This window comes from Notolepis coatsorum, assembly GCF_963971535.1.
Source record: "Notolepis coatsorum genome assembly, chromosome: 18".
In the NCBI taxonomy this organism is placed as follows: Eukaryota; Metazoa; Chordata; class Actinopteri; order Aulopiformes; family Paralepididae; genus Notolepis; species Notolepis coatsorum.
Genome location: NC_140182.1, coordinates 94,848,025 through 94,860,365, shown reverse-complemented (window position 1 = coordinate 94,860,365; position 12,341 = coordinate 94,848,025). Strand labels below are relative to the sequence as shown.

General features: G+C 43.8%; 1 protein-coding gene across 1 annotated transcript in view; it reads left to right on the top strand.

The window, feature by feature from the left end:
• Positions 1-12,341, top strand: part of LOC311245451 (zinc finger protein aebp2-like) — a gene marked incomplete at its 3' end in the record, with an annotated part of 89,374 nt that overhangs the window by 22,685 nt on the left and 54,348 nt on the right. Inside the window, 1 exon segment of the mRNA XM_084335293.1 lies at positions 4,431-4,617. Coding sequence (XP_084191419.1) covers positions 4,431-4,617 — 187 coding nt within the window.

Below are 12,341 nucleotides of genomic sequence, written 5' to 3'. Positions count from 1 at the left end.
CTCTTCCCCTCGTTTCGGCGTGGGGTCGTGTTGTATTCATGCTGAGTCATATTCTCTAACATCTAGACTCTTTCGGGAGATCCTCTGGTCTACCAATGCTGTACATGGATTTCTCCAGCCTTGAGATGTTTTGCTCCAGCCTTCGTCTGCTGTCGCCGTAGCCTGTGGAGGAGACTGTTCTGCGCTCCCTGTAACTTCCACGGGAGGCACCCCAGCGCTCCACTGCAGACCCCAGCGCAGCTGTTCGTCCTGACGCACATCTAGACCAACGCGCATCTCCCGGACCCTCGGGCTTGGCACGCTCTCCAGTCACCAGCGCGCAACGCGCATCTGCAAGGGCTTGGCACGCTCTCCAGTCACCAGCGCGCAACGCGCATCTTCAAGGGCTTGGCACGCTCTCCAGTCTCCAGCGCGCAACGCGCATCTTCCAAGGATCCTCGTGCTTGGCACGCTCTCCAGTCACCAGCGCGCAACGCGCATCTGCAAGGGCTTGGCACGCTCTCCAGTCACCAGCGCGCAACGCGCATCTTCAAGGGCTTGGCACGCTCTCCAGTCTCCAGCGCGCAACGCGCATCTTCCAAGGATCCTCGTGCTTGGCACACTCCTCCTCGCAGACGCACCCCGAGGCGTCTCTCGGTTCCGACGCGCACACCAAGGTGTGGCGCGCACTCTGTTCCTCGGCTCCGACAGCGGCTACCCGGTGGACGACACCCTCGCCACCGCCACTGTTCCGACGCGCACACCAAGGTGTGGCGCGCACTCTGTTCCTCGGCTCCGACAGCGGCTACCCGGTGGACGACACCCTCGCCACCGCCACTGTTCCGACGCGCACACCAAGGTGTGGCGCGCACTCTGTTCCTCGGCTCCGACAGCGGCTACCCGGTGGACGACACCCTCGCCACCGCCACTGTTCCAGCACTCTGTTCCTCGGCTCCGACAGTCGGCTACCCGGTGGACGACACCCTCGCCACCGCCACTGTTCCAGCACTCTGTTCCTCGGCTCGGACAGCCAGCCACCCGGTGGCGATGCCCTCGCCCCGCTGCTGTCCCTGTACCTTTACGCATACGCCTGGGTGAGTTTTGATTGTGATGTCACTCACCCAGCGTAGTGCCCTTGCCCCCGTTCCCGCTGCTGTCCCTGTACCTTTACGCATACGCCTGGGTGAGTTTTGATTGTGATGTCACTCACTCAGCGTAATGCTTTTTGCCCCCGTTCCCGCTGCTGTCCCTGTACCTTTACGCATACGCCTGGGTGAGTTTTGATTGTGATGTCACTCACTCAGCGTAATGCCTCTTGCCCCCGTTCCCGCTGCTGTCCCTGTACCTTTACGCATACGCCTGGGTGAGTTTTGATTGTGATGTCACTCACTCAGCGTAATGCCTCTTGCCCCCGTCTCGCTGCTGTTCCTGTACCATTACGCATACGCCTGGGTGGGTTTTGATTGTGATGTCACTCACCCAGCGTATTGCCTCCTTTAGTTCTCACTTAGTTATTAGTTTGGACATTTCATCTCCCACTCTGTTTTGTTCTCTCGTGGATATTATTTTGGACATTTCATCTCCCACTGTGTGTTTGTTCACACGAAGATAGTATTTACTTTGTTACTTTGTTATTTGGACTGTTCTGCATCTGCTCTGTTTGTTCCCTTTGAATATTAACCCTCTCCTCTGTTCTGCAGAGCGGCCCAGATGTTTTCCCACCAGTCCCCAGTTCCTCCCTGTCCCCAGCCCGCCTCCGCGGTTCTCTGTCCCCTCTGTCCCTAGATCTCCCCTTTCTAGTTCCACCTAGTTCCTGGTCCCAAGTTCTCCCCTTCTAGTTCCACCTAGTTCCTTGTCCCTAGTTCTCCTAGTCCCCAGTTCTCCTGTTCCCTAGCTCCCCTTGTCCCGACTTCTCCTAGTCTCTAGTTCCTCTGTTCCTTTAACCTTCCCCTAGCGTTCCTTTAACCTTCCCTTAGTGTTCCCTTTCCTGCCCGCCTCTTAAAGGCACCTTCCTTCCCCTCATATTATATTCCTGTATTTGTGATTCTCCCTTAAAGGGACAGTGCCCTTTTTCCCTGTTTTTCCCTGTTGTTCAATAAATATCTGTTTCTTGGCAAACCATCATACCTGTCTTGTGTTGTGCGATTGGGGTCGGTTACAAACCATAACAGGGTTTTAGGTTGGAGTTGTGAGTTCCAAAATGTTTTACTTAAAGCTCAATATATCAAAACGTGGCATTTTACAGTGAACAGGGGGTCTATTTGTATTAAAACAATAGATTGTTTTTCATTTAAATGTCTGGAAGAGCTAAACAATTTAAATGTCAAATGATATTTCCGTTGCCTTTTTTGAGTTGATCTAAATGTTACTGATTGTGTTAAATGGGCATATAACATCGTCTCATATCGATCGCAGGCACCTGAATCGAATCGTATCGTATCGTGGATTTGTCGCAGACTTTGTGATATCGGCAAATATCGTATCGTTGTTCAAAGAATCTATATTGTATCGTATCGTGATGAAACTGGTGATTCCCACCCCTACGGTGGTACCCAACGGTACCCTTTTCTGGTACTTTACTCAAAACGTTATTTCAGTTGAAAAGCTAAACTAAGTAAAAACTTCTCAATTTCAACATTGTTATCACACCACACACCACACAAACTAAAAACCCCTCCCCTCCCGAACCATTCCTACAACCATTTTCTAACATTGCATGATCATGGATACATTTATTGTATTGTATGTATTATACATTTTTTTACGTTTTAAATATCAACATTATCTGGCCTTTCCAAAGACCCAAGAGATCGGACACACAGAAAGGGAGAATGGCGTATAGCAGATTTAATGATATTAGAATATTTCAGCTAATGAAGTTAAATGTTTATTAGCATCAACAATCCAGTTCGTTTTTATAGTGTAATATTTGGCTACTTCAAATCAGAGAGCGAGAGAGACGGGCTCAGCCCCTCCCATTCCTCACTGCTGGAGCTCCGCGAAAGAAATGATGAGGATGCAATGGATGTTGGACACATTGGACCCGTTGCTCAAGTTGTCGCAGGGCTGTCGAACACAGGGCTGAATAGCCAGATGTCATGGCTTCTAGAATTGAAGGTCCGCGTTGGTCTTTGTCTATTATAAAATGACAATTGCGCATCATTGGAATTCAGATTATTTTCTAATCTTAATCTATCTCTCCTCTCAAGGTACCGGAATGTGGCACTGATTGATCTAATTCGGTCGGCACCCTTAAAAGTACAGAGTCCGGCACTCAACCATACACCTGATGCATAAACAGAATGGCCCTTTTTGTGAAAAACATGCTCTTACTATGGGCTTTCACTTTGTTCACACCTTGTGTCCTTACATAAAATTAGTATGACATTTTCATCATAAAGCCCCATGTTGTAGTGGATATATAAACCAATGCTCAAAGCCTCATGTTGTAGTGGATATATAAAGCAATGCTCAGAGCCCCATGTTGTAGTGGATATATAAAGCAATGCTCAGAGCCCCATGTTGTAGTGGATATATAAACCAATGCTCAAAGCCCCATGTTGTAGTGGATATATAAAGCAATGCTCAAAGCCCCATGTTGTAGTGGATATATAAACCAATGCTCAAAGCCCCATGTTGTAGTGGATATATAAAGCAATGCTCAGAGCCCCATGTTGTAGTGGATATATAAACCAATGCTCAAAGCCCCATGTTGTAGTGGATATATAAAGCAATGCTCAAAGCCCCATGTTGTAGTGGATATATAAAGCAATGCTCAAAGCCTCATGTTGTAGTGGATATATAAACCAATGCTCAGAGCCCCATGTTGTAGTGGATATATAAACCAATGCTCAGAGCCCCATGTTGTAGTGGATATATAAAGCAATGCTCAAAGCCCCATGTTGTAGTGGATATATAAAGCAATGCTCAAAGCCCCATGTTGTAGTGGATATATAAACCAATGCTCAAAGCCCCATGTTGTAGTGGATATATAAACCAATGCTCAAAGCCCCATGTTGTAGTGGATATATAAAGCAATGCTCAGAGCCCCATGTTGTAGTGGATATATAAAGCAATGCTCAGAGCCCCATGTTGTAGTGGATATATAAAGCAATGCTCAAAGCCTCATGTTGTAGTGGATATATAAAGCAATGCTCAAAGCCCCATGTTGTAGTGGATATATAAACCAATGCTCAAAGCACCATGTTGTAGTGGATATATAAACCAATGCTCAAAGCACCATGCTTTACCTTTACATGTCCTTCTGCAGTTTGAAAGACCGTGACATGCAATTGACCCATCCCAAACCCTGCCCTCTTTTTTTGATCCTCCAAGCAGATGTGATTGGAGGGTCAAGAAAAGTGGATGGGGTTTGAGATGGGTCAATAGCCTGGAATAGGAGTCCCTGATCTGCTGTGTTCTTTCTGTGTCTTTCTTTGCTGTGTTCACAGTGTGTGGTAGGGGGCTGCAATGCCAGCTTTGCCTCCCAGGGGGGGCTGGCGCGTCACGTGCCCAGCCACTTCAGTCAGCAGAGCTCCTCCAAGATGTCCAGCCAGGCCAAGCTGAAGGAGGAGTCGCCCTCCAAGGCCAGCCTCAACAAGAGGAAGAAACTCAAGAACAAACGCAAGCGCTCCTTACGTACGTACATACTGTACCCCAGCTAGGAGAACCAGCTTCTTTCTGAATAACATACACAAACGCTCCTTACGTACATACTGTACCCCAGCTAGGAGAGCCAGCTTCTTCCTGAATAACATACACAAACGTTCCTTATGTACATACTCTACCCCAGCTAGGAGAACCAGCTTCTTTCTGAATAACATACACAAACGTTCCTTATGTACATACTCTACCCCAGCTAGGAGAACCAGCTTCTTCCTGAATAACATACACAAACGTTCCTTATGTACATACTCTACCCCAGCTAGGAGAGCCAGCTTCTTTCTGAATAACATACACAAACGTTCCTTATGTACATACTGTACCCCAGCTAGGAGAACCAGCTTCTTTCTGAATAACATACACAAACGTTCCTTATGTACATACTCTACCCCAGCTAGGAGAACCAGCTTCTTTCTGAATAACATACACAAACGCTCCTTACGTACATACTGTACCCCAGCTAGGAGAACCAGCTTCTTTCTGAATAACATACACAAACGCTCCTTACGTACATACTGTACCCCAGCTAGGAGAGCCAGCTTCTTCCTGAATAACATACACAAACGTTCCTTATGTACATACTGTACCCCAGCTAGGAGAACCAGCTTCTTTCTGAATAACATACACAAACGCTCCTTACGTACATACTGTTCCCCTAGCTAGTAGAACCAGCTTCTTCTTCCTCAATAACCAAAGCATCTTGATTTCAATCTTGTACAAGAGTACAGCTAGGAACAGGACTGACCCGTAGTGTACAAGGATTTGTAACACCTTTCCAGGTGCTGTAGTTGTCATCTATAGCTGTGTGTGTGTGTGTGTGTGTGTGTGTGTGTGTGTGTGTGTGTGTGTGTGTGTGTGTGTGTGTGTGTGTGTGTGTGTGTGTGTGTGTGTGTGTGTGTGTGTGTGTGTGTGTGTGTGTGTGTGTGTGTGTCTGTGACTAAAATGACATGTTTTAAGTTTCATAACCTCTCACATCCCCTGGGGGGGGGGACAGGCTGCACACACACACACACACACACACACACACACACACACACACACACACACACACACACACACACACACACACACACACACACACACACACACACACACACACACACACACACACACACACACACACACACACACACACACACACACACACACACACACACACACACACACATACACACACGAATAGACATATCTTCCTCACGGAAAGCCAGTGTGACAGTTGTTCCTCAGGGCCATTTGTCAGTGGTTTCTCAGGGTCAGGTAGCTGCTGCAGCACCATGGTTTACCCTCTTCTCTCTCTTGTTTACTACTGCAGTACCATGGTTGACCCTCTTCTCTCTCTTGTTTACTACTGCAGTACCATGGTTTACCCTCTTCTCTCTCTTGTTTACTACTGCAGTACCATGGTTTACCCTCTTCTCTCTCTTGTTTACTACTGCAGTACCATGGTTTACCCTCTTCTCTCTCTTGTTTACTACTGCAGTACCATGGTTTACCCTCTTCTCTCTCTTGTTTACTACTGCAGTACCATGGTTTACCCTCTTCTCTCTCTTGTTTACTACTGCAGTACCATGGTTTACCCTCTTCTCTCTCTTGTTTACTACTGCAGTACCATGGTTTACCCTCTTCTCTCTCTTGTTTACTACTGTAGTCATAGAGGCCTTGCATGGAATGTTTGTGTGGTTGCTGTAACATAGCAACCATTGTTTTTGGCAACAAAAGAGATGACAGTTACTATGTGTTGATATATGAGAAATATAACGGCAAACATTTTATAATCTGGTGTCTTACTGAATCTTGTAAATGATTCCAGATTCTAGGAAATGTTAGGGACATGGTTGTTGTTGAGTCGATATGAAGTGTAAAATGTCAAGAGGTCAACCGTGTGAGGTATTGTACTCCAGTATTGGCAGGGTCACTTTCTTTTTATTTGAATTGAAGACTTCTGTTATGAGCAGGTTTCATAACCCTAGAGCCCATGGAATCTACTCAAATCCCATCGTATATATATCCAAAGTCATCGACGTCAATATGAAAATATGTTTCTTTATTCCTGAAAAGCTAACTTTTTGGTAAGTCTGACCAGAGACCACTCCCAACGTTCTGTTGATGCCAGGGTTTTATAAAGGACAGAATGTAGAATAGGGCAAAACGTATTACTACTTATACTACCGGTATACTAATACTTATACTTATTTAATGCAGCATGGCTACGGTGTAGACGATGACATTTTTACTTATTTCACATCATATGTGAATGGAAAGAGAGGATTCTTCCTGCTTCCTGACCACGTGTCATTATTGAAAGCATCGAACTGATTCACTGATCACTGGGCCTGTAGGAACAGTCCATGCCATTAATAACAGAAAGCATTCATTGTGATTCTTAATGTTTCCAAGCTGATGTGATTTGCCGTTGCTTCACGATCCCATTAACCCTTTCACTAACCACACACTACCAAAGGGTTAACCCTTTCACAACCGCACGACAAAGGGTTAACCCTTTCACAACCGCACTACATACGCCCATCTACATGCTTTTAACACATGCGCACTGCGGTCATAGACCCTCTGTGATTGTAGCGTTACTAGGCCTAACAAAAATAATAGTTGGTTTCAGGTTGGTTGTCAGTTTGGCCATGGGTAGGTAGGGAATTTTTTTTTTTCTTTTTTTTTTTTATTCTTTCCCACGGCGACTATGGATAGGGAATTTCTTTATTTAATTAACCCTTTCACTGCCACACGACAGAAGGTTAGCCCTTTACTATCACACAACCGACGGCGATGCTCCATCATTAGCATCATTAGCTCCGCGGATGCGGAGCTAATGATGCTAATGATGGAGCATCGCCGTCGGTTGTGTGATAGTAAAGGGCTAACCTTCTGTATTGTCACAGTGAAAGGGTTAACCGGCTGTCGTGTGGCAGTGAAAGGGTTAAAATGTTCACAACAACATGGATGCATGTACTCTGCCAGCATGTTTAATATCCATAATACTAAATGTTTGACTAAGATTTCTATGAAACTTTATTCAAAAAAAAAAAAAAAAAAAAAAAAACGGATTTTTTTTTTTTTAATATATAATTTTTTTTTTAAACTCATAAAATATATTGGGTCGCACCTAAATCGGCAGGGTCGGTCGGCAACCTGAAACCAACCATTATTTTTGTTAGGCCTTAGGGCCAGTCGATATGACCAAAATAGCATCACATTATCACAATATTTTCCTTAGTTTTGATGGTATAACGTAGGGGTGTAACGGTACGTGTGTTCGTCCCGCGGGTTTACGGTACGGCCGTCACGGTGCGGTACGCGCAGCCATACGGAGAATACGCCTCACAGCGCAAACACGCCAGTTGCGCATGCAGGCACTCGCGGGTTCCGTGTCCGTGTGAGAACAGCGCGCGGCACACCTGAGTCCGACTTCAGAGCGGGCGGAAGTGCACGGAGGAAGACACATTTACATTGGAACAGCTGCAGGGTCATTACAATTTTACAGTTTTCTTTCGTTTTTTTGTTTGCCCAATAATGTCAACCAAATGAAGCCAATGGAAAGACACACACACGCGTCGCCGACACACACACCAACATTCTCCCCCGCCGGACTCTCAGGCAGAGCTGATCAAATAAAAAAAATAAACTTACATACTGAGCTCCTGTCCAGTTGAACTGCTACTGTGTTTAAATCCAAATAATCCTCTGCCATTGTTGTAACATGTCATCTGTTATCTAGTATTCAGTCTCGTGAAGTAAAATTCTCTCTCGAAGTGAAACTGATAAGTTGGGACAGTAGGCAATTAATTTATTCAGTGGATGCCTGAACACAGAATGACACCAGTATCACTGACTACCACGGCAAGCCTATATAAAATTATTATATTTAATAATAATAATAATAATAATAATAATAATAATAATAATAATAATAATAATAATAATAATTATCATAATTATCATAATTATCATAAATATATAATAATAATTATAAATTATTGTAATTTTTTTTAAATAATAATAATACAAAAATTATAAATTAAATTATAAATATATTTTTTTCTGTTGTACCGAAATCGTACCGAATTGTGACCCCAATACCGAGGTACGTACCGAACTGTGGCTTCTGTGTACCGTTACACCCCTAGTATAACGGTATGTGACGGTATAGTTTTCCAGTGCAAATGACATCACGATTTGACATTTTCTTTACGTCTTTATCTTACGTGAATGGTAAATGGCTGCATTTATATAGCGCTTTTATCCAAATCGCTTTACATTTTGTTCCTCACACTTTACCCATTCACTCACACATTCACACACCGACGGCAGAGGCGACTAGGGCTGACCTTCGAAGCTTTTTTTGGCAATCAAAGCTTCGGGGCCGAGCTTCGATTTTAATTCGAAGCTTTGAGAAAAATAATAATATTAACACTTTGATTGCCTAAGGCTAAATTCATGATATACCATAGGTTGCCAGCTCTATTTGTCTATGTAGAAGTTCCCCTTCTTTGCAGGGCTATAACTTTTTTAATTCTATTGCTAAATTGCCATTATTAGGGCCCATTCAATGTCCTATATGTATTGTTCAGGGTGTATGAACGTTAAACTTTTTCATTCACATATTCATACTAAAATATGATCTAAAGTATAAGTATGTTTTCATCTCTTTCTGCAGCTTTCTCCAGAACGTGATTTATAGCCCCAAATGCATTATATTGATGATCAAATACAGTTTGATAGCAATCGGCGCGATATAAAAAAATCCAACTGGACGGACTTCTGGAAGTTACTACACGTAATCTGATGTTGACCGGATGGCCGAGGGGGCGTTTATAATTCCGTGGGCAGCGTTATACCATTCATCTAATGTGGGTCAAATGTTCATCATAGCAGTTAGTATCGTACACATTGAAAAATAACGCTGAATCTTACCGTATCTTCCTCGCGCCGTTGGGCGATGAGCGTGGAACAGACATTTTCCTATTATGGGATATAGAAATATCCGGTCCATTTCCAGGTTGTATAATAATATATACGTCCAAATCATGTTGTTTTTTCGAGTTATTTGCAGCGATCGATGTTCACTGTGTGAAGACTGAGTCTCTCTAACATTAGCGAGTGCCCGGACCACATATGGAGTGAGTCCTGCCGGGTTAAAGGTAACATCCGTTTTTTTGATCTGCCGATCGGCCACCAGATGGCGGTCTTGAACCGCTAGAGGATTGAGAGGAGATCACACTTGTGTCTCAGGGCCCCGGAAAGGAAATATGATTCCAATCACAGATTTTTGAAATATTGATATCAAAGACGAGTTACGGCGTCTTCTGCAACTTGAGCATGGCGGGGAAGGACGCCTAAAAGCGTCTTCCAGCAGTTAAAGTGTTAATTATAATATATATATATATATATATATATATATATATATATATATATTTTATCTTATGTTGTGGGACTTGTACAGCACTTTGGTAAACTTTGTTGTTTTTAAATGTGCTCTATAAATAAAGTGGATTGGATTAATTAATTAAGTAGCCCCTTTCGTGACTGTGACGCAGCCAACAAGGTTTCACTCGGCTGCGCTGCCTGGGTGCAGTGGGGCTGCTCTCACAGCCAACGACATGACATTACATAATTATGTTGCAACCTTCGTCTATCAAGCAAACAATTATATGAATATTTATATGTAGTTGATAGAGACAAAGGCAGAATTCGACTTAATTAAGCACGTTTTATTAAGACATATTTTTATATGGGTCGGGACACTTTAAAAAAGCAGCACAATGAACACAAATCTGTCCGACATAGTCTTAAATAACAAACGGCATTGCTTCGCTTCTTCGTCATGTCTGTTGCACATGTCCTTGTTGTTTTCAACACAGATAATCTCCATGTGCTTGTTGTAGAGAGGTGGAGTCGAGGCGCCGCTTACTTTCGTTTCATTGGAATGGAGGCGGTAAGGCGCCGCTTACTTTCGTTTCATTGGAATGGAGGAGCAAGATTTTGAAAAAAATAAATATATTTTATTCTAAACTTCGATTTTTTTTAAATGTTCGAAGCTCGTGCCATCGAACGAAGCTTCGAAGTATTTAAGACAGTCCTAGAGGCGACCATGCAAGGTGCCAACCTGCTCATCGGGAGCAGTTAGGGGTTAAGTGTCTTGCTCAAGGACACTACGACACACTGCCCGGGAGGAACGGGAATCGAATCGGGAACCTTTGGATTATCGGATTACCAGACGACTGCTCTATCTACCGAGCCAAAGTGGTGTATTTTATTTTATGTTTAACACTGCTGCAAGGAATCCTTTTTTGATTAACTTAAAAATATAGTTTGTGTATACCGGTATACGTATATTCTTTTCTTTTAAAGGTCCCATGTTTTGCTATCCCTTTCACTATTTGGGCAATGTTACACAATTCCTGTGAGTCTATGGAACACATCTGTAAGGTTTAAAAAAAAAATCAAAAATCATTGTCTTGTATTTCTAATCAAGATCTCCTCTCTGGTAAACAAGAACACCCTGAAGACTCTGGCAGGAGCACTCATTCAGGGGTACTACGACTATGCTTGCACCTCATGGTACCAAAGCACCTCAAAGGCGCTAAAAACAAAATTACAAACATCTCAAAACAAACTGGTCAGACTACTGCTTGACCTTACTCCTAGAACCCACCTCACCCCTGCCCACTTCGACAACCTAGGATGGCTTAGAGTAGACGACAGAGTACAACAACTTGCAATGGGCCTGGTCTACAAGATACACTACACGACCAAGGTACCCATGTACATGTCAAAATACTTCCCAAAGGTCAGTGAATACCACGATCACAACACCAGAGGGAGCTCCACAAATCATGTTAAACCCAGATTCGGCTCAAATAAGGGACTAAACACGTTTCGCAATTATGCCACATCAATGTGGAACGCCCTACCCAAAGCTGTAAAGGAATGTGGATCACTACCCACTTTCAAAACCTCTCTCAAGGGACACCTACGGGAGACTGCAATTCAACACTGGCCCCTGTAAATATCCTAACCCAACCCCCTCCAATGTACAGTCATTTACCTAGTATGGTTTTGTCAATAGTTCAAGGTACAATTGTGTTTGTTTGTACAGTGTCTCCTCCCCCCCCCCCCCTCAATGTACAGTGTTACTTGTTTATACAGTGTGCCCCCCGCCCCCCCCCAACCACCTCCAATGTAAATGACCCAGTATGGTTGTCAATATCCCAATGTACCCAACCCCCCCCACCCAACCTCCTCCAATGTACAGTTTCTACGTCAAATGTATATACTCCCTTTTCTTGACTCCTTCTGTATCACAAACAGTACTGTATTTGCAAATCTGGTATGTCATAAATGTATAGATGTAGCAGTACTGACTATCTGTATGTCATGTATGTCATATATGTCTATATGAATTGAAAATGGGGGACCCTGATGGAAACAAGACAAACGTCTTTCTCAGGTCTGCATCCCCTTAACAATTGTATGTATTGAGCCGTACTGTATTGTACCCATTCTGCAATCTGTTAAATAAAGTTTTCATTCATTCATTCATTCATACTCTAAAGCAGCATTTTTCCACTTTGAGTGACAGTCACCCACACAGCGTGATACATGTATATGAGAGAGAGAACGAGAGAGAGAGAGGATACATCGCTCCGTGCGCTGTGTGAGCGGCTCGAGCGATTGTGTGTAAATGC